The sequence below is a fragment of the Artibeus jamaicensis genome, unplaced genomic scaffold (genome assembly GCF_021234435.1).
Source record: "Artibeus jamaicensis isolate MK-2021 breed Jamaican fruit bat unplaced genomic scaffold, CSHL_Jam_final contig_525, whole genome shotgun sequence".
NCBI lineage: Eukaryota > Metazoa > Chordata > Mammalia > Chiroptera > Phyllostomidae > Artibeus > Artibeus jamaicensis.
Window position 1 is genome coordinate 17,538,383 of NW_026521874.1, and position 23,440 is coordinate 17,561,822.

Sequence of the window (23,440 nt, forward strand, 5' to 3'; positions counted from 1 at the left end):
AACTCGGAGCAGCAGGCAGGCTGGGCGCTGTGATGTTACTTACCTCTCTCTGAGTCTGTTTCCTCCTTTGAAAAAGAAGGGGAGGACACTTACCTCTGTGCTATTTGGAGGATTAAATAAAGTAAAACATATAAAACACCACCTGGTACAGTGCCTGCCATTTAAGGAAAGGTGCCTTTCCTTTGTTCTGCTCTCTTTCATTATTTTACTGGACCTGAGAATAGTTAAAATGATAACACTTAATAACTAGACTAGGATACAGTGTTAAAAAATATTTGGAGTCAGCATATATCAGATAGGTAAATGAATACTGGATTCAGTAAATTTTATACAGATACAAATCACTAGTGAAAGGCAGCCTTGAAATCCTAAGGTCTCACATGGTACACAGCTTTTTGAAACTAGCCTACTTTCCTTATCACAGCAGGCCCTAGGTATGAATTTCTAAGCAAGCATAAATACTGTGAATAGTTGCATGGCCTTTCCACTCTGTTCCTGTACCATCCTACTTGCATTTGTCGTTACATCTGCTCAGGAAATGCTGCAACTCTTCGCCCAGCCCCAAGCTGTTTACTGTGCAAGACATTAAGGCAAAACTCCCTCAGAGCCCCTACCTGCTGAAAGGACACCTGTTCTCCACTTAGTCAAGAGTCTTGAGGAAGTTGCAGGGGAGCAGCCATTTCCCAGGGGGTGGGGCAGAAGGTTGGGCGGGGAAGATGTACTGTGTACTGTGTACAGCTGGAAAGCAAAAGGATACTCTGCCCACTCTTGAACTTTAAAGAAGAGTCTGGGCCCTGGCTGGTGTAGCTCAGTGGATTGAGCACGGGCCTGTGAAGCAAAGGGTCACTGGTTCGATTCCCAGTCAGGGCACATGCCTGGGTTGCAGGCAAGGTCCCCAGTAGGGGACACACGAGAGGCAACCGCACATTGATGGTTTCTCTCCCACTCTTTCTCCTTCCCTTCCCCTCTCTGTAAAAATAAAAAATATATATATTAAAAAAAAAAAGAAGAGTTTGGGGCAATTTCATCTTTATTAGAAAGTTTTTAAAAGGCTATGGAGAAAGGTGGTACCTACTTCTCAGGGCTTGTACAGATTAGATGAGATAATACATGTAAAGCTATTACAAGTGTTAGAGTCCATGCTTGGTTAGCACTGGCCACTCCTTGGATTCACACTCCCTTGCACAACATCTCTATCAAAAACCTCTGTAATGCTGTTTCTCAGTTAATTGCTTCATGTATCACATCCATAGGACTGGAGCTACTTGAAAGAAAGAACTACGTCCTAATTATCACCATTCACTCAGTACCGGACACCGACCCTGGCACATGGTAGATAAAGAACAGATTTGCCTAAATGAAGAATTAGAAGACTAGGGAAGTTGTTAAAACTATTAGGTATACTCATCTCTTGCTGGTGTGGTTCAGTGGATTGAGCTCTGGCCTGAGAACAGAAAGGCCGCTAGTTCAATTCTCAGGGTATATGCCTGGGTTTCAAGCCAGGTCCCCAGTTGGGGGCCTGAGAGAGACAATCATGACACATCAGTGTTTCTCTCCCTTCCTTCCCCTCTCTCTAAAGATAAATAAATAATTTCTTAAACCTTTCTGGATATGTGTCTTAAGTATCTGCATCCCCACATTCACTACAGCGTTATTTACAGGGGGCAAGACATGGAAACAACCTAAGTATGCACAGGCAGGCGAATGGATAAAGAAACTGTGATGTGTGTGTGTATGGCATTTATTTTAAATCACTAGCTACACTGGAGAGTGAAACATGTATCCTGTGAGTTAGGGGCCCATTTTAGACGCACAGGAGTTCTGTGGCCTCAGCTAAAGATCCTGGGCTTGTAGTGTTATAATAACCATTTTAGAAGTGTAGAAATTCGCAAATCAATCCTAAAACTCATATGAAAATGCAAGTGACACATAAAAGCCAAAACAATCTTCAAAAAGGACAAAGGTGGCAGACTCATACTTCCTGATTTCAAAACTTACTAGAAAGTCACCGTAATAAAGACAGTGTGGCCCTGGTCAGGTGGCCCAGTTGGTTAGTGTTGCCCTGCGCACCAAAAGGTTGCAGGTTCAATTTCAAGTCGGGGTGAGTACGGGAAGCAACTGATCAATGTTTCTCTCTCGCTCTCTCCCCTCCCTTCCTCTTTCTCTACTATCAGTAAACATATCCTTGGGAGAGGATTTTGAAAAAAAGACAGAGTGGTACTAGTGCAGGACAGACATAAAGATCAAAAGAACAGAACAGAAATAAACTAACATTCACAGTCCCTTTGACAGAGGGACCAAGGACACTTTTCAACAAATGGTGCTGGGACAACTGTTTATCCACATGTGAGAGAATAATTTTAGTCCCTAGCTCACATCATACAATAAAATTAACTCAAAGTGGATCATAGACCTAAATGTAAAAGCTGAAATAACAAAAACTCTTACAGGGAAACACAAAAGTAGACCCTGACAACCTTGGGTTCGGTAATTATTTCTTAGCTAAGACACCAAAAATACAAGCGCTTAAAAAAAAAAAGAGTGATAAGCTGGACTTCGTTAACACTAAAACCTTTTGTGCTTTAAAGGGTAACATCAGCCCTGGCTGGTGTGGCTCAGTGGATGGAGTACCAGCCTGCAAACGGAAAGGTTGTGGGTTCGATTCCCAGCCAGGGCACATACATGGGTTGCAGTCAGGGGCCCCAGTTGGGTGCATGTGAGAGGCAAAAGATCTATGTATCTATCTCTCACACATCAATGTTTTTTTCTCTCTCTCTCTCTCTCCCTTCCCTTCTCTCTAAACATAAATAAATAAAATAAAATAAATAAAAAATTTAAAAAGGGCAACATCAATAAGTGAATAAACAACCCACTGATTGGGAGAAAATCATCTCCCACTGATTGGGAGAAAATCATCTATTTGATAAGGGATCTTTATTCAGAATACATAGAGAATCTTTACAACTCAACAGTGACGAATAACTCTCCACTCCTTCAGTGCAGGCTGTACACAGGGACCTCCTTCCCAGGAGTACAGTACAGACGGGGGGAGAGGAGCAAACCGACAGCAGACAAACCTGCTCAACACAGACTTACCTTTGACCCCGCAATTCCATTCCCAACTCAAGGAAACTGAGAACTTTTGTCAACGCAAAACCTGTGCACAAATGCTGACAACAGTATTACCATAACAGCCAAACAGTGACAAGAGCCAAATGCCCATCGACTGCTAAATAGATAAGATTGAATATTATCCAGCCATCAAAAGAATGAAGACTCATACACACTACATGGATGAACCTTCAAATCTTTATGCCAAGTATAAGCAGTCCATCACAAAAGACCACACATACTAAGATTTCATTTACATAAATTGTCCAAAACAGGCAAATCTACAGAGACAAAAGTAGAAAAGTGATTGGAAGAAGCCAGGTGTAAGATGAATGACTTCATGGGTCATGGTTTCCTTAGGGGGTGATTAATTTAAATTAAGTTGATGGTTGTGCAACTGTTTAAGTATGCCAAAAAACAAAACAAGCAAACAAAAATTACACTGAATTGCACACTTTAAATGGATTAATTTTATGGTATGGAAGTTTATCCCAAAAAGTTATTTTTAAAAAAGGGCTTACACTCAAATTATAAGTAACATCAGAAAAAACTTGAGACTTTTTGGGAGTGTTATAGTCATATAACCGTAATTTGGAATAGACAGGTGAGGGATTACAAGGATTTAATAGCATTTCTGTCAAAACTATTCCCTGGATCAAAAAATCAGGGGACTACACTGTGGAATCGAAATGTGACATTATAGAATCTAAAGAACTTGAGACACATGGTCATAAACTAAAGGGGGGAATGGTGGGGGAGGGGTGTGCAGGGTGGAGGGGAATGAAGGGGGGAATAGAACTGTAATGGCATAATTAATAAAATATATTAAAAAAAAGAAATACGATATCAGTTTTGGTTGATCTTACATCCCATCCTCAACAAGATATGCAATGAATTAGAAATACTGTAATACCTTGTAAAGGGCGCTCTCCTTTGGAGGTTCACAAAGGCTGACTAGAGGCAGGAAGATAGTACGGACAATGACAGAAAGCTACAAGCTTTCATCATCTAAGCTTCTTTCATGCACTGGATGTCTGGCTTTCTAAGTTACAAATAAACGAAAGGATCCAACTCCTTAACGGGAACTCTAGAGAAGCTTTACTCATAATTGCCAAACCTAAAAACAACCCAAGTTTCCCTCAAATGGGAAATAAACAGCCATGATGCAACCAGACAACAGGATCCTCTCCAGCATTAAGAAGCAATAAACTACTGATACACATGGCAACATGGATAAATCTTAACTGCACCACGCTAAATGGCCAGATTCAGAGGCTTCTACTGTATTATTACACTTACAGAAAATTCTGGAAAATGTCCAGGGACAGAAAACAGATCACTGGTTTCTATAAGGGCTGGAGTCGGCAAGGGGGATGGACTCCACAAAAGGAGCCTGCAATGCTCAAGTTCTGGGTGGTGGAAATATTCTACACCTCGAATGCGGTGGTAGTTACGCGACAGTATGTTTGACAACTCACAGAACTGTAGACACACATAAAAGGATAAATTTTTTTTTTAAAAGGATAAATTTTATTGTGGGTTAAGTTACATTCTAATTTTTAAAAAAAGAAAGGAAAAAACAAATCAGTTCCCCAAATGTCTAGATTTCTTCCATATTGTCTACAAGTGGGTATAGTGCTAAATATATTTTCAACTTTTCATCCGCCAAAGTATAAATTATAGGAAGGTAATGACATAAACAGGAAACACAAAACAGGAAATAGTCATTCCAAAGTATATAAACAAATTAATAAACCACAAGAATCTAGCTGCATTCTTGTAGCAATAAATGGCAGGTACAAAATAGACAGGGGGAGGTTAAGAATAGTATGGGAAATAGAGAAGCCAAAGAACTTGTATGTTTGACCCATGGACATGAACTAAGCGGCGGGGGGATGCTAGTGGGAGGGGAGGTGCAGGACAGAGGGAAATAAAAGGTGGAAAAATGGGTCAATATAATGGTAGAATCAATAAAACATTTAAAAAAAGAGAGCGGAGTCACGTGATCTGGAATAAGAGAGAGGTTGAAAGTTAGAAGTCCAGTGAGTCACCAGAGCTAGCAGTGCGGTGGCAGGGGACCTGCCAAGCCACCTCGATTCGAGTTTGCTTGGAGGAGACGGCGGCACAGCTGACGAAGCTGTGGAGAACACGCCTCGCCACCGGGATTCAGGTGAGATGCTTGGAGCTAAACTGTGACCAGGAATGCTGAACTGCAGACTTCTGGTTTACTAAAAGATAGTACCTCTGACTGGTGTGTTCTGAACCTGGCCTGGTTTGGCAAAGGGAGGCAGGACTATGTGTTTTGGGGTGGTTTTAAAATGAAGCAAGACTTAACCGTAGAAATCTGCCATTACTTTGAATCTGTACAACCTTTAAATAAATAACCCCTTTCCTTTTTCAAAAAGAAAAAAAAAACCTAGCTGTATATAAGGAATAAGGGCTTTATTCATAGGTTCCTTCCATCTACTATGATGCTTCACTTATTCACAGAACAGAAATAGACGCTTTTAAAAGACTGTTTCACTTTGGCTGGGTAGCTCTGTTGGTTGGAGCCTTGTCCCAATATGCGAAGGTTGTGGGTTTGATCCCCAGTACAGGTACACAGAAGCAGCAACCAATGAGCACATAAATATGTAGAACAACAAATCAGTGTTTCTCTCTCTCAGAAAAAAATCAATCAATAAAAAAAATTTTTTAAGATTGTTTTAACTTTAATTACTTAAAAAATTTTAACTCTCTTGTCCCCAGAATTATACATAAGGTAATTTTTCCCTCGACTACTTTCACCTCTGCTTCCAAACGTATTTCCATAACGCTGTTCCTATTTCTGGAGACCCTCTATTTCAGATTTCCCAAACATGCCTCAAGGGAGATCGGTGCTGTGGGAACTAAGTCCCACGGTGATTAGTGGGAACTAACACGGGTCTTATTCCTGGGGCCCATTTCATCTTTCTTCTACACAGAACTTTCCCAAAGAAGCCCAGTTATAAGAAACTCTCTGAAAATGAAACAAAACTTGATAATGCCAGTTTTGTATAATATTAAACAGAAAATTATGGAGAAACAGCCATAGTAAAACTCAAAAAAAAAAAAAAAAAGAAAGAAAAAGAAAAACCCAAAATGCAGAACAGCAGAAAGGGGGAGGCGCCAGTCAGAGTGCCTGAGGGGAGGACCTTCTTGCTTTGTGAAATGCCCCCTCAACTAATACCTGTCACTGCTCCCTATGTCCGCTTCTCTTAGGTCTGTTTTACAGCAATCAAGAAAGAAGGAATGAAATGCAAAATAGCATCCTACCAATTAAAGACTCCTTTTGGTTAACACTAAAGTCCTATTAAAGGGTTGAGTTTGTTCTTCTTTCACCTAAATGAGCCATAGCAGACATGACTGTAAAGGACCTCAAAATTCTGTAATACATGCTCACTTGGGAACACTGTGAATGGGGTATTATTTATAGAGAAGGGAAAACAATGCACCAAGGGACGACTGTAGCAGCTTAGGGTCACTTACTAAGCAACTCAGTGTAGGGGATCCAAATTCATTCCTCAGCATATTCATAAACTTTAATATGCTCAGGACTAGCAGCTATCATCTTGGACAGAATGAAAATTCTGGCAACTGGGGTCTCCTGAGAGAGTACACAACTAGATTTCTAAAAAAAATCATTTACCTCTCAATTCAATTCATTAATAAATGATAAACTGGTAGATGTTTGATCCTGACCGTGGTAAAGCAGGCTGAAATGCTGGCCACACTACAGCAGAGCATGGGCATCTGTTTAATTCCGATCCCCGGTGGCCACATGTCCTGCTTTTGTGCTCCCAAGGGCTCAGTTCTTTCTCACACCTGCCTTCACAGAACCTTCCTTTCTGCCTGGCTATGACTGGCTGAGTCTGGACAGCTAAACTCATTTCCTCCTATGTAACAAAGGGACACCTTGGAAGGTTCTTGAACGGAAGACCAAGACCTAGTATCAGTCAGGTACTAGATCTTTGCTGCCAAAAGCTCTAGTAAAACCCCCACCTCAAACACAGAACCTTGCGTATGGCTTTGGGGGAGAAAAATAATTCACTTTAACAATTTAAGTCATTAAGGAGGAATGGTATTAGGACAGGAAGAAAAGTGCCACCAAGTATTTACCAGAGGACACTTTTCAGAAGAAGCTCATCTTATCCATGGCTCAACGTTGACCCGTTCTTTAGGGGAGAGTAATTGGGTTAAGTCCGAGAAGCTCGATTTCCTCGTATAAAATAATTGTAGTTCTCCTATTTAAAAGGCCAGTTCAGTTGTTAAATGAAAGTGTAATTCAACACATAGTAACTTTGTGCTTTCTATGTGGGCAAAAATGTAGCAATGCACCAAAGACTCAGTGTATCAGTACTATAGCCCCACTACAAAGATCTTGGGGTGGCAGGGGCGGGGTGGTGGCACTAAATGCACCCCTTGTAAGGCCGTGAGAACCGGTGAGACTTACGCACAAAGAGACATTTCTCATCTTCAGAGCTTTGCTCTATACTGGACAGCCAACCATTTGAGCCCAGAAAAAACATCCAGCAGCAGGAAGCAGGGTGATAAACTGGGACAAGTGTCCTTTTTCATACAGTTGATTTGTACTTCCTTTTCTGTCCAGGCAGCCAAGAAGGAGAGTCAAATCTGATACTGCAATAGGGTCATATAATTAAACTTATTTCCTGTGCATGGTCTTCTTTTCTTTTTTTGTTATAGTTCTGATTATTCTAGATTATTAACCTTAATTATATGATATATACATGTAGTCTTCTCTAAAGTTACTTAGGTTATTTTTAGCTTGGGACAGGGGAAGAATTATTCTGGTTCAGCATTCTCTTTTGGGCCTCAGCTCCCTCCTCAATCAATCAAAATAACTAACTAACTAAAGGTAGTATCTCACATGCTTGTATCCAACCATTGTTTTAAGGAGCAAAATGAGGTAACGGAAATGAAATGCCTTTGAAAACTCTCAAGATAGCCCTGAATGAATACTTTCTCTCATCGCTGCCAAGGAGACATGAGCAGATACACAGCCACAATGCTGAAGGTACAGAGCGGATTCCTCCCCTGTCCACGTTAACCCTGCCAAATAGGCAGTTTCACTCTACAAATTCAAATAAAAGATTATGTATCAGCAACTGTGTATAAGGTCCAACACACTGTCAGTTGAGAATGATTACAGAAATAGTGGGATGCGAACTATTGCCATTAATAAAGCACTGTTCTTTAATCCTCAGGGTCTTTGTATACGTCCACAGGCAATATCAAGAATTTCTATAATCAAGTCCATCTTTACAAGGGCCTATAATCCTTACATTCCCAATGCAAAATGGAAACTGTGAATGAAAACAGTGTGTGAGTGGAAAAGGAAAAGATCTGAAGGAAATAAATACCTTTGCTCCTCTGACAATCTTCAGGGAAGTCCATGCATGCAAGTTCCTTGTGCGACGGCATTGGGTCCTCCTGCAGTGAGAAAACCAGTGGTCAGGGAGGATGCTGACGAGCTCACGAATGCAAACTATCCTCTGAGAGACTTCTTTATGACTCCAGAAATCACAAAGGTTGGAGAACTGAAGGAAACCTCAAATTTAAATAAATACAATCAATAAAAACTTCCACTTCTCTAGAATTTGAGCTTGAAAAGCCAAGTTTCCCAAGATTGGGAAAACAAAGGTTTAAGATGTTGACCTGCAGATCCATATAAAACCCTATAAATACCTTCTGAATCAAGAAACATTAAATAGGCCCTGGCTGGTGTAGCTCAGTGGATTGAGCGCGGGCCTGCGAACCAGACAATCACAGTTCAATTCCCAGTCAGGGCACATACTGGGGTTGCAGGCCGGTTCCCTGCAGGCCAGTTCCCAGTAGGGGACGCATGAAAGGCAACCATACATTGATGTTTCTCTCCCTCTCTCCTTCCCTTCCCCTCTAAAGATAAATAAAATCTTAAAAAAAAAAAAAAAAGAAAGAAACATTAAATAACTGCAATGCAATTTTAATTTCATTTCAAAGGAAAACATCAGGGTATCTCAGTCCTTAACCATTCTAGATACATTCTCAATTGTCTTCCGCAAAGTCTCTCCCCAAACTTCTTAGAAAGGCTACTTTTTTTTTTTCCTTTTCATCCCCCTTCATAGGAGGAGGGAATAAGGAAAAACACCATCAGTAACAACCAGTTCCCTCCTACACAGAAGGGAATTCAGACAATTGGGAAGGGGCAACTCAGAATGTGCTCAGCACAGCAGCCAATGGTCTGGAGCCCCATAAGGTTCGAGTTCTATCAGAATCACCAGCTGGGAGACACCGACAGGTGAAAGATGGCTGCTCACACTTAACTGCCTCTGGGTCATTTATTTCCTTGTCCTAAGACTCAAAAAAAATTTTTTTCCACAGTGATTTAATCAGTAAGTACAAGATTCTCACATAGCGTTCATCTAAATCTACACATAGTAAAATCATTGTTACAACTTTTAATAATTCTTGTAACATTTAGAACATCCCACCAAGAAAAGAAAAAATAAGCAAAAGCTATTTGGGCTTTAAGCAAAGTTCTGTGGTGGAAAGAGAACCCACGAAGGGGAGAAGACAGAAGCAACGGCAAGTTCGGGTGGACACAGGCAGAGGTAAATTATCATTATGGAAACCGCGCGAGGAGGGCTCGCGGGGACCATCGCACGAAAAGCAGGATACTCTTTCATCTTCTCATGAAGCTTCGGTGTGGAATATTTTTGCAGAGCGTGAACTGAAAAACAAGTATTTTCCACATAAACTTAGAGTTTTCAAAACACTACCAAGTTTGCAAAAAAGTATGAATTCTAGCATGATGCCAGGCTGAACACATTTATAAATGGGGAGAAGGGAAAGCTCTTTCTCACCACTGAAGACGGAATTAGAAAATCGCCATTTGGCAACAATCACAGTAAGAATCATCTCAGGAATTACCTCAAACATCATCAATAGATGTTCAAATTAGGGGTTAAAAGTTCGAGAAACAGAAATATGTATATAGTCTCAAAGTATTTCCCCACAAGATAGTTAATAATTATAAGGGGGAAAAACAGTAACTTTATAGTATGGAAACCTGGCAACCCCACCTGAACTAAGTGAAGAAAGTTCACCTCCCCAGGAACGAGGTACCCAATGCCCCCCAAGAGGATGCACAGAACACCAGCAGCACTTCTATGGGTTCCTGCCCCCCAAGTGCACAACACATCAGGCATAAAATGCATAATCTAATCAAGAGGGGACATTAGACAAATCCAAATCAAGAGAATTTCTAGAAAATAAATGGCCTGTACTCTTCATAAGTGTCAAGGTCATGGGCTGAGGAACTGTGACAGAATAAAGGAGACTAAAGAGACATGACACCTGAATGTCACAAGTGATCCTGGATTTTTCCTAGACCAAAAAAAACCCATTTTCTTTTCTTTTGCTACAAAAAACATCAGTGTGACTTGACCAAATTTGAATATAGTCTATAGATTAAAGTACTCAGAACAGTGTTAATTTCTTGATTTTGACTGTGGTCATGTAACAAAATGTCCCTGCTTGCTAGGAAGTACACGCTGAAATATTTAGGCATTGGGTCTGCAAAAATATCCTTAAATTACTCAGAAAAAAAAAAAGCCAATGTGATAAAATGTTAACATGAGGAATCTGCATAAAGGGTAATTTGGCATTCTTGGTACTATTTTTGCAACTTTTTCTGTGTCTCAAATTATTCCAAAATAAGAGGTTAAGAAAACAGCCTTGTTGTAGTTATATCTATCTGATCCTTTTCCCAAAATGATACTACTTTCCACTTCTCAGGGCGAACATGTGATTAGGTGCTTTTTAGAATATTTTTCCAGGTTAATGCTTGTGGAACAGGCAGAGTGCCAGTATCAAAGATTACCCGATGAGTCGGACAGCACTCTGTTCCAACCTCAGGATTCCCACCTACCAGCCAGCTACACAGAACTGAGAACAAGCTTACAGGTGGAATAAAATGGCAACTGCCTAAACACCTAACGTATGGCCTGTCAGGACTGGATGCTCCATGAGCAGAAGCTCCTACTATTCATCAGACTTCAGACACCTGTTACCCTATTCTGTGAAAAAAGCCAACGGGGCGAATAATAACAGATTCTGCTATGTCGTCTCAAGTGACTAACTACCCTTAACTTTCCTGGGCCTTCAAGAGCCTTGGAAGGTGAGAGCTAAGCCCATGTCAGCAACATGCAGGTTCCTTCGGATTCTCAAGGACCCTGGTGAGTTTGTGCAATTAACCCCACTGGCTCTGCTCCCTGGAGGGGCTGCTGGGAAATCAGTCCTGCCCCATCTGCTGCTCGAAGGAAGGTGTCCCCAGCTGGAGGCCCCAAAATACCTTGCTGGAATGCCATGCTGACAGAGAAAGCCATTTCCTCTCCTCCTCAGTTAACCATGATTCCTAACAGAGGAGAGAAGCAGTGCGTGATTGCACTCTCCTCCTGCCTTGTTGACTTCTCTCAAAAGGTTCTGAGTTAAGAAAATCAAGTTACCCCTCACAGAGGGCTGGAGCCCCTACAAGGTGTGAGGTTTCCAATATGATCAGGAATTGACTGGACTGAAAAGGAAACAGAGTGTGAGGTTGAGGTCAGATGCAAGGGATCCCTTAACTACCACCACCACCGCCACCCACCACTGAGGCGGTCAATCTCCACACCAGGTGGGAGCTCTACCAATCTGGGGCCCTCAAGTGCACAGGAGAGACACCACAAAGCAGTGGACAACCGTCCTAACAATCCTGTGTTAGGTAGCTCCTCTCACCCTTCTAGGCCAGCCAATCATATAATGAACACTCACAGAATTATGAGACAATTTCCTTTTCCTACAATATTTTAGCCGCTAAATATTCTAACTTTCAGGAGGCAGAGTCCTAAACATTTCTCTCTACCACCTAGACGTTGTTAAGTATCGATATCTGATCAGTATTGTATTAACATTTTCTGTAAAATCTGTCTTGAATAGACTTCCAAGATAAAGTTCCTATGGATCCCTCTTTTCAACATCAAGTGAGATAGTTGCTATAGCATCCTATCACCAACAGACCACAAGAGATACCGTGTAATAGTGCAATTTGTTTTTCAAATGAACAGCAGATAAATTCCTTGCCTCGCCCATCCAACACGCCATCCCCCGCCCACTGCTTTGGAATCCAAACCAACTTCTGATACTTCTTCAAAGGTTTGGCAAATTGTAGGAGGGTCTTGAAAACCATTCTTACCATTTATCTGTAATCTTACTTCCCATTAAAAAATGGCTGTATGTCCTGGGGGAAATGCAATTCTCTGACTCATTCCTATGAGACTAGTTTAGAGCAAGAAAAACACACAGATACTTAAGGAGGAAAATGAGTATAAGCCAGGCTCTTCAGCTTTTGTAAGCAGGGTAGTCAGAAGCTCCTCAGGGCCTGATGTATCTCTGAGAAGTGAGCACTGCTTGTAACCAGACCCTGCTGAGCTCCCCCAAACTGCAGCTTCTCGAGCTGGAGGCAGAGGCAGGTTCGAGGGCAGCGATGATCCCCCATCTTCAGATGGGACTGCCTATGCACTGAACTACGCGGTATCGGGTTCGAGATAAGGAGCAAATGAGAGACTTCCTACTTCCTGACATTTGTGGAAATAGCCATCATTATGTTTACAGCAAAGGACACTGAAAATAAAGACACTTTTGTATTTCTAGATGGGTACTTCCTTGTCCTGCACTTGCATATTTAGGAGGGCTGTCCAACCCACAGGGCCCAGGATGGCTATGAATGCAGCCTGACACAAAATCATAAATTAACTTAAAACCTTGTCTTTGCTCATCAGTTCCCATTAGTGTTTCATGTATTTAGTGTGACCCAGGACAGCTCCTCTTCTTCCAGTGTGGCCAGGAGACGCCAAGAGGTTGGGCAGGAACAACTGCAGAACAGTAACTTTACATCATCTTTACAAAGATATATTCTGATACACGGAAGAAAATGAGTTTCTCTCCAGTTGGGAGAAACAACTGGCGGCTTAACATAAGGCACTGATCATGCCAGCTGGGTAAGACATTTAATAACGTTTCCCAACAGTGAACTCTTCTATGAGAACGGCATGATTGAAGTATTGTACCCTGGAACCAAAGCTATTACAACATATTCAACCCAGGCAGAGCTACCACTTTGGCAGGGGTGTGGGGAGCAAAATATATAAAAGTTTAACCCCCCTATAGCGTATATCTAAGCACCAAGAAAATAGACAAACAAACCCAAGGACAACATAAAGAGGTATCACCTGTTTAGGATGTCACATGCTATCTCTTTACATCTTTTTTTCTTCTTATATCTTATTCATGAATAAGACCAGTCTTCCCACATTCTAGCTGGTAACTTTTGCATGCAATGGAGTTTTTGAACTTGCTTCTCTACCAGTGGGGACTTTAGAGCTGAATACATTCTCTCGTCATGCACTCTGGCTGCAGCTGTCCCGCACACGGTCTGTTCTCAGATACGTCCCCTTCCTTTTCCTCTGTTCTTCTCCCCTCTCTAATATACGTGTCCCAGGTCAAAGCACAAAATTATCAGTTACGTATTTTTATAGTTTTTGACATAATCAGAGGCAGGAAAGAATGATTTTTTGCTGGCTTACCTTTTCATTGTTGAAATATTTCATAATTAGAATACTTAACTTCTTAAGTGGGCCTTTTAAAAATGTGAAGGGCAGTTAGAGAAGGACAAAGACTGTATGATACCGTTTTTCCTCACAGCCCTGCCAACCAGATAAGCTGTCATAATTTTTCATTTTCATCACTCTCATAAACTGTGGTATCACATGTTGTTTAAATTTGCATCGCTAATTATGAGTGGGATTGACCATCCTTCCTGCGTTGAAGTACAACACACACAAACACACAAAGTGAATATCCAAGTCTTTCTTCATTTTTTTACTGGGCTTTTCATTCCTCAGTTAAGGAGCTCTTTACACATTATAAATGCAAACCCTTTATCTGTGAGATACATTGCAATTATGTTCTCCCAATTTGTCAGTGTTTTCTGACTATGCTTGTGGGGTTTGGCTAATCTAGCAAGGGTTTTTATCCTGAGGTCCAAGGATGTCGGGGCGCTGCAAACCTTCTGAGGTGGTATGTCAGATTTCTGAAAGGCATGCAACATTCATTCAGATTTCCAAAGGGTCCTGTGACCTAAGAATGATTAAGAGCTATCGCTACCATGTCTGCCACTGAGCCAAGAGGACACTTCTGTTTGACAGCCCCCAAATTCTTGAAGGCTTCTCTTGATTTTTCTTTCATGAGAAGACATGTCCAACAACCTGGTCTCCTCTGGTGTGTTTTTAGGTTGTGTCATTAGTGCGAACTTTTATCCAGGAATACACTCCTAGTTTTCTATACTCCTTCCACACGACACCAGGCTCACCGTGAGGAGAAGGGGCCAGGATCCTCTTTGGCCAGGAACCCCAACACTGACACATTTCTGGCTCCTCCTCTCACCCCACACCCACCCGCCCGCCCGCCCGCCCCTGGTGGCATCTTGAGCTCATCTGAGCACTGTGGGGATAGGGGACTGTGAGAACAACATCCTAGCTACACGATAAGCAGAACCCAACAGAACAGCTCTCGGTCTGGGAAGCACATTTCTGTTCATGTATATTAAAAGCGAATTGGCTTTCCTTGGCTTCCACAGCACAAAGTTAATTGTAAGTGCCCAGCTAAAACCTGTAGGTCTTCCGTTTCTCCGCAAATACTGCTTTTTTTTTCCCCACTTGTGGAGTTCAATTTATGGAACCAAGTACAAAATCTTACATTTATATCTATTAAATTTCATTCTGCTTTACAAAATTCATAGGATTCACCTATGGTGGAGTTGGAAGGGAGAAAATGGATGGTTTTTAAAAAAGGAACAGAAGGAGCCCAGCCCTCAATGGATTGAGTGTGGGCTGCAAATCAAAAAAAGGTCACCAGTTCGATTCCCAGTCAGGGCACACGCCTGGGTTACAGGCCAGGTCCCCGGTGGGGTCCATGTGAGAGGCACCCACACAGCGATGTGTCTCTCCATCTCTTTCTCCCTTCCCCTCTCTCTAAAAATAAATAAAATCTTTAAAAAATTTTAAAAACATAAAAGGAACAGAAGGATAGTAATTTTCCGGTTTTTAGGTTGGGTGTTCCATACGTGTATGTGTAGATGTTTATATTGTGTTCATTACACTTTGCAATTTATATATACGTAATTTTATTTTATATCAAATATTACATTAAGAAACTTTCAACTTGTTAGACTTAGCCCACCATATCAAGAAAAAACCCTTATATCCTGAATCTGTTAGCCCATTCACTTTACTATGTTTTTAAGAGTAGATTACCACAGGATAAAATCTAATTATTATATTATTACTTAATGCTTTATCCTAATTATCCTAATCATAGCCAATATATGTAGCCTACTGCAACAGTTGGCCTGTAATCTGTGCAAAGAAATAATATATTTATCAGATGGAGAAAGAAGCCTAGACCAGGAAGTCCAGAACATACAAATTATTAGCGGGTTTAGAGCAAAGGCTGGCAAACTACAGCCTGCCGGCCAGCACCGATTACAATAAACAAAGATTTATATAGCCACACTCATCCATTTACATATTGTCTGTGCTTGCTTTCACTTTACAGCTCTACAGTGGCAGAGCTGAGTAGTTTTAGCGGATACCACAAGTCCTGCAAAGCCTAAAATACGTATTTGCTATATGGCTCTTTACAGAAAAAGTTTGTTAACTCCTGGTCTAAGGCACCATCCAGGGGAGAAAGCACGTTTTCTAGTTCACTCAGCAGGTCTATTCTTTTAGGAATTGGGGGGTCCATCACAGCTCTCTAACCAGTAGTCCCACCAACTAACTCCTCTTACTCTGAGTTCAAACTCACAAAGAGAGATTTGATTTCCTTTTTCCTACAAAGTAAAGATTCCACTTTTCACTGTGTGTGAACTAAAGAACTGGCTTTCTGACTGATACTTTAGCTGCTCACGCAGTGGGTTAGCATCCGTCAGTCCTTTGGAGACCATCACCCTCTGATGTACAAAAAAAAAAAAAAAAAAAAAGTCGAGTTTCTGGACCTGCAAAGCCAAGGGCTTGCTTCAAATGTATGACAATCCTTTTAGGGTCTGCGCCCTATGAAGCCCTACCTGATCAACAGCCTCCCTCAAAGACATCTCTGTGCCACCCCACTCCACGATGCTGTCACTAATCAGATGCAGAAATACCACGGGACTACCACAAAGAGACTCAACATTTCATATACAGTAGCTATTTCAGAGAAGTGACACTTTTGCATTAAACAAGCACTTCTTTTCTTCAAGTGTCTAATGCGAATCACGTGTTTTAAAAGATCATCAAAAAAAGTTAGCACCCAAATCAACATTTTGGAAATGTTCCAAGAATAAATCATAGGCTACCTGTCAGCATCTGTACGTCGTCACGTGAAAGGCTGCTCTGGAAAACTGTCATTCACACTCAACTCATCTGAATCGAGATCTCATTTCTTACCTGACTTGAGCTGATCTTTTCTTCAGCGGCTGTGGAATGTTGACATGGGTCTTCCTTTGCTCCCTCACAGGGGTCTCTTACAATTTCCACCTGGTCCCCTCCATCTCTGAAGACCTTTAGCTCCATGCTCTTGGTTTTCTCTTTCCTATCCAAGATCTCAGAAGCCACAGAACCTCCTGCTGTGGAGTCCACCAGCCCACACCGCCCAGGCTCTCCCCCATGATCCAAGGTCTCGGGGTTTTCTTCACAACTTTCCGCAGGAGTCCTCTGCAGCTCCAAGGGCACTGCCCTACTCTGACTTATAAGAGAGCTTGAGGCTCCAGGTTTTACATCTGGAAACAAACTTGGCTCAGGGTGAACATGAAGCTCTTTGGAGACACTTACGGGGAGTTCAGAGTATAATTCCTGTACCACAGCAGACATGGAGGAATCAAGTGGAACTGGCTGAGTCTCTACTCCGGATGACAGCATTAGGGCAGATGTAGATTATGGAGTCAAGTCTTACATCAAACGGTTCACCCTGACACAAATCAAAGGAAGGGATACAAGTTTAAAACTTTTCAGGGCAGAAGAAAGCTGTCTCACCTCAAACTGGTGAAAATAAGGATAATAAATTCTACCTCATATGCCGGCATTACTTGGCACCAAAAAAAAAATTGTCCTTAATAGATAGAATTTGTGGGCTTGGGGTGGTGAACACACAATACAATATACATATGCTGTATTATAACATTGTATCCCTGAAACCTACATAACTTTATTAACCAATGTCACCCCAATAAATTCAATAAAAAAGAGATTGAGTTTGTGGAAAAATAAATTCCTTAAACTTTTAATAGACATTTGTCTAATCTCAATTCACATACTGCCTTATGAACAACTCTCAATTTAAATCTGGAGAGCCAGCAAATACTGTGGAGAATAAGACATGTGCAAGTATCCAAGAGAGAGACCTGAAGTAAATTAGAAGAGCAAAACAGCTTTTTACTTATTTTTAAGGCATGAACTTCGCTTGTTCTGTTCACTGCTGCATCCCCACTGTGTGGAATAGGTACTTGACACACAGGTACTCATCCATCGTTGCTGAATGAATATGTACTAAGGGACTCTGAAGAACTTGATTTGCTCACAAGAATGTGAAGAATCTGACAATCCTTTTAGAGTATCCTTCCTATGAAGCCCTACCCAAATCAACAGCCTCCCTTAAAGACATCTCTGTGCCACCCCACTCCACGATGTTGTCACTAAACAGATGCAGGAATACCACCTGACTATCACAAAGAGATTCGATCATTCATATACAGTAGCTATTTCTGAGAAGCGGCACTTTTGCATTAAACAAGCACTTCTTTTCTTCAAGTGTCTAATGTGAATCACATTAAGATACTTTCTGAAATAAGATCTAGAGACAATGGAATTCCATTCCTTCACTGCTCACCAAATACTTGAGTTGCATCCACGGCACAAGACACTACAAAACCAGCTCTTTAGCAGAATCCTTCCTGACTTTTATTCAGCATCTTGAGATTTTCTAAGTGCCTTCACAGACACCACTCATTTGATTCTCATGATAAATCTGTGAGCTGAGTAAGGCCGCTATCATATTCCCATTATAGACTTTAAAATCACACCCGAAGCCCTCGCTGGTGTGGCTCGGTGGACTGAGAGCCAGATCGTTAAATGAAAGGTCACCAGTTCGATTTCCAGTCAGGGCACATGCCTCGGTTGTGGGCCAGGTCCCCAGTGGGGGGCATTCGAGACAATGGATTGATATCTGATCAATGTAGCTCTTGCACACAGATATTTCTCTCTCTCTTCCTCCCTCCCTTTCCCTCTCTAAAGATAAATAGAATCTTTAAAATCACACCTGAAGAGGTTAAAAATGACCTGCCTCAAATATTAGTTATCCACCGAGAGGAAGAAGGGGGATACTCAGGGGACTTCACTTGAAACGGGAATGTTTAATTTCTTGTATTGGGGAATGGAAACACAACTTATTTGCTGAAATAATAGTATTTGTATCTAAGTAGTTCATCATACTGTATGATTAAAGTAGTCAACACACACACACACTCATGCAGAGCTAGGAAATGGTACCCTCACAACCAGGGTTTCCTGGTGTGTAACTTTTCCATTTTAGTCCAGCGATAATGTCTGCAGTTTCCATAAAATCCATTTTGACCTGACCAAGGTGGAGATCAGTTAACCAAACAAGATACTGCATGATTTCATTCATGATGCCTTCCCTAAGCCTACAAGCAGAGAAAAGATGAGAAATATTCAGCAGCTCAGAGTTTATAACAAGGATTTATCGGAGGTATTGGTGGGCACAGCCCTTTGGCTAAAATGCACACACGAAAGGATGTTTCAGAAAGCCAGTCGATTTCTACTCCTACAACTTCCTAACATCCAGCTCTTCCCCCAAATACACATATTATGTACCAGTAAAATCCAGTGCTGGCTAATGAACTGCCTCATCTTCTCTTCCCTGACCACGGCCAGATTTCTGGACAGGAGGGACTTTCCAACACACCACATGAATCCTTACAGCCCAGTTTCCTTGGTCTCTGTCTCTACTCCTACCTTGATTACCTGGGGGAACCTGCAGATGTCACTCACACAGATAGATGCTCTGTCTCCAAGTGAAGAAGCATTCACTCTTTCAGTACTCCCGGGTTAACAGAGAATCCCATTCTTTCACTTGTGCTATTTGGACTGAAGCTTGGGACTGAGGAAGAAGAGATGACAGGTCCCCTCATTCTGGACCATTCTGCCTTTCTCTTGGTTTTCTAAACTGTGGTGGATGGTTTATTCATGTTCATATGATTTCATCCACTGGATGCCCTTAGTGTTTTTAAGGGACCCTATTCACCTATTCAAATGTAAACGGATGTTCCCTGGCTGGTGTAGCTCAGTGGATTGAGTGCAAGCCTGTGAACCAAAGGATCGCTGTTCGATTCCCAGTCTGGGCACATGCCTGGGATGCAGACCAGTTCCCAGTAGGGAATGCACGAGAGGCAACCATACATTGATATTTCTCTCCCTCTCTCTTTCCCTTCCCCTCTAAAGACAAATAAACAAAATGTTAAAAGAAAAAAGAAACATTCAAATTTATTTTTATTATTTTTTTAGAGTTTTTTTTAAAGATTTTATTTATTTATCTTTAGAGGGGAAGGGAAGGAGAGAGGGAGAGAAACATCAATGTATGGTTGCCTTTCGTGCGTCCCCTGCTGGGAACTGGCCTGCGGGGAACCTGCCTGCAACCCTGGCATGTGCCCTGACTGGGAATCGAACCACGATTGTCTGGTTCGCAGGCCCGCGCTCAATCCACTGAGCTACACCAGCCAGGGCGAAACATTCAAATTTAAAAGGATGTAATGCTACACTACTTACTTAAACACTAGAAATTCTAGGAAATCAGGCTGCTGGTCCACATGGTCCACAAACTTTAGGTAACACATGAAAGCTGATAAATAAACTTCAATGTGTCCTGGCTGGTGTGGCTTAGTGGGCTGGGTGCTGGCCTGCAAACTGAAAGGTTGCTGGTTCAATTCCTCATCAGGGCACATGCCTGAGCCGTAGGCCAGGTGTGCAGTTGGAGAGGCAACCAAGTGATGTTTCTCTCCCTCTCTTCCCCTCTCTCTAAAAATAAATAAATCTTAAAAAAAAAAAAAAAAGAGTTTGAATCCAAAAAAGAAGCAAAGCGTATGGTGAGAATCAAGTGAGACCCACACAGCGCCTAGAGAAACGCGTCCTTTTTGGAGCTACAGCCTTTGCCTTTTCCCTCCAGCTCCGGGATGTTGCTGGGGGCAGCTTCAGATTTCAGGCCATTGCAGGCGTGTGCATGTGCATGTGGGGGTTAACAGAGGTAATGCAGAACTGCTATCTGATGCCCACCCCCAAAAGCTAGGAAGTGCTCGATTTTAATTCGGTTCAGTTTCCACTTCCCAACAACAAAACAGAGTTTTTTGTTTGTTGTCACAATATACAGGGTGAGGCAAAGAGTAAATCTGCATTTGTTCCCCTGAAAAATAATACATTAATAAATAATAAAACAGGAATAAACTGTTTACATACTCACAACCAGAACCCTACTTTTGCCCCACCTGGTGTAAAGCCTGGAAGGTCACTGCAGCACGAGACGCTGTGCAGAGCAGGTTTGCTGATGGAGCTGGCTCGGGCAGTCTGCCCCCTGCGTGTGCTCAAGAGCTCTTCTCTCTGTGCGCCACCGAAGGGCGGTGTACTAGCAAAGTTTGATCATTGATACACCTCTGCTTTCAGGCTTCACTTTTTCGACGACCTCGCCCTTTCTTACAGGTTCTCTGCTATGAGGATGACTCAAAATCATACCTCTAGGCACGGGGTAACCACAGGACTCAGCGAGTCCACTCCTAGCTATGGACCCGAAAACACACGTCCACGCAAAAACTTCCGTGAATGTTCCCAGTAGCACTACTCGTAAAAGCCGAAATGTGCAAAAAATTCAAATGTCCATCAATTGGATGAAATGATAAAATATGATCGATCCATACAATGGGCTATTACTCAACTATAGAAAGAAATAAAGTACTGATTTATGATATAATGTGGATGAACCTTGAAAACATTATGGGGGGAAAAAGAAGCCAGTCACAAAAGACCATATATCATGAGATGCCATTTACACGAAATGTCCAGAGTAGGTATATCTAGACTCAGAAAGTGGATTAGTGGCTGCTTAGTGCTGGGAGCGGTGGAGAGAAATAGAGAGTGGCTACTACTAGACAGAATTTTTGGGGATCAGTAACAATGTCCTAGAATTGACTGTAGTGCCCTGACCAGCGTGGCTCAGTGGGGGGTCAGGGCACACGCCCAGGTCGTGGGCCAGGTCCCTGGTTTGGGGGGTGCAAGTGACAACCACTGATGTTTCTCTCCTCTTCCTTCCTCCCTTCCCCTTTCTAAATAGTGTTAATTTAAGTTCTTGAATCATATGGTGCACAAATGTATGAAAAACAAGAGAAACCTATCCCTTTCTTTAAGCTCCTGACCAGTTTTGCTCATAAGGATGGTACCCCCCAGCCTAACATGTTTAAAAAAGTCCAGTCAATCTATCGAATAACTGAGCCTTACTACATGCAAACAGTTATGAGGAACAAGAAGGAATAAAATGCCCTAAGTAAACTTACATGCTTATTTTTGACCCTGTTGCCCCTCTCAGCAATGACATCCCCATTATCCTAGAGCTCAGACTCGAATCCCCAAACTACGTCTGAATTTCCACTTGCCTTTCAATTAGCACTTGGTAGCCTGCGGACTCAGATCCAGCAGTTCCTCTAACAAATCCCACTTTCAATCCCTATGGTCCTAACAACTCAAGATTTTTTTCTGAACACAAACTCATGCAAAAATACACATTTGCTAACCACCTTTATCACAAAGAGGCAGTATTGATAATCACATAAGAGAGTTTAAAATATTCCTCAGGGACTTCCGCCAAGATGGAGGCACAGGTGGATATACCGTGCCTTCTCACACAACCAAGTTTAGAGACAACTAAATATTAGCAACAGAAAACACAGCCAGAACATGGAAAATTGAACTTTTCGGAAGTCCGTTAACAACAAATTCTTCAGCCTGACCGGTAAAGGGCGAAACCAGCGGTTGGTGAGGGGTTGCACAGGAGGACTCGGTCAGACGGACTCAGGCAAGGAATCCAGACGCGCGGAATCCAGGCACAGGGTTGGACCTAGTGAGCGACCAAGCAAGCCACCAGGCGAGGGACCTCGGAGGAGACAGCGGGGAAGCGGTGCTGCGTGTTGACTGTGGTCGTGCATTTGTGCGTGGGTGGACAGGAGAGGGAGTGGGTGGTTGGACCAGGGCCGGTGAGTCCCGGCGGCAAGCGGCTGTGGAGGGCGCCGCCATTTCCCCCGCTCTGACCACGCCCCCACACACAGCGTCACAACCCAGCGACCTGGGAGTCCAAGGCACCGCTTCTCACACTTAAAGGGCCAGAACAGACCAAAAATGTCGCAAGATCTCAAAGCCCCAGAGCCCATAGATCTAAGCGATGAAGAAATAGCAAAACTCTCAGACGCACAGTTTAAAACACTGGTCATCAGGATCCTCACAGAACTGGTTGATTGTAGCCACAAATTAGACAAATATATGAAGGCGAAACTAATTGAAATGAATGGAATTGCACAGGACACCAATAGCAATGAAAAGGAAACTGGGACTCAAATCAATGGAGTGGACCAGAAGAAAGCAAATAATGGCCAAACAGAAAAGAGTGAAGAAGCAAGAATTCAAAGAAATGAGGAGAGTCTTAGGAACCTCCAGGACATCTTTAAACGCTCCAACATCCGAATTATAGGGGTACCAGAAGGGGGAAAGGAACAGCCACCAGTGGAAAACTTATTTGAACAAATAATAAAGGAGAATTTCCCCAATCTGGCAAAGGAAATAGACTTCCACGAAATCCAGGAAGCTCAGAGAGTACCAAAGAAGTTGGACCCAAGAAGGAACACACCAAGGTACATCATCATTACATTAGCCAAGATTAAAATGAAGGAGAGAATCCTAGAAGCAGCAAGAGCTAAGGGGACAGTCACCTACAAAGGAGTCCCCATCAGACTGTCAGCTGATTTCTCAAAAGAGACCTTGCAGACAAGAAGGGGCTGGAAAGAGGTATTCCAAGTCATGAAATCCAAAGACCTACAACCAAGATTGCTCTAGCCAGCAAAACTTTCATTTAGAATGGAAGGACAGATAAAGTGTTTCTCAGATAATGTCAAGTTCAAGGAGTTCATTAT

The 23,440-nt window shown here is 42.2% G+C and overlaps 1 protein-coding gene across 7 annotated transcripts in view; it reads right to left on the minus strand.

Annotated features, from left to right (window-relative positions):
- Positions 1-23,440, minus strand: part of PRR14L (proline rich 14 like) — a 52,807-nt gene that overhangs the window by 24,870 nt on the left and 4,497 nt on the right. For 3 of the 7 annotated variants that reach the window (XM_053669743.1, XM_053669740.1, XM_053669741.1), the window contains exons 2-3: positions 8,511-8,580; positions 7,583-7,767 (exon numbers count right to left, since the gene is read on the minus strand). Coding sequence is in view for 6 of the 7 variants with exons in the window: in XM_053669740.1 (XP_053525715.1) it covers positions 7,583-7,658 (76 nt within the window). In the remaining variant the exon portion in view is untranslated. Of the gene's footprint in view, positions 1-7,582; positions 7,768-8,510; positions 8,581-16,649; positions 17,170-23,440 lie in introns of all 7 variants that reach the window. The other 4 variants (XM_037166768.2, XM_037166769.2, XM_037166773.2 and 1 more) reach the window with 2 other exon arrangements.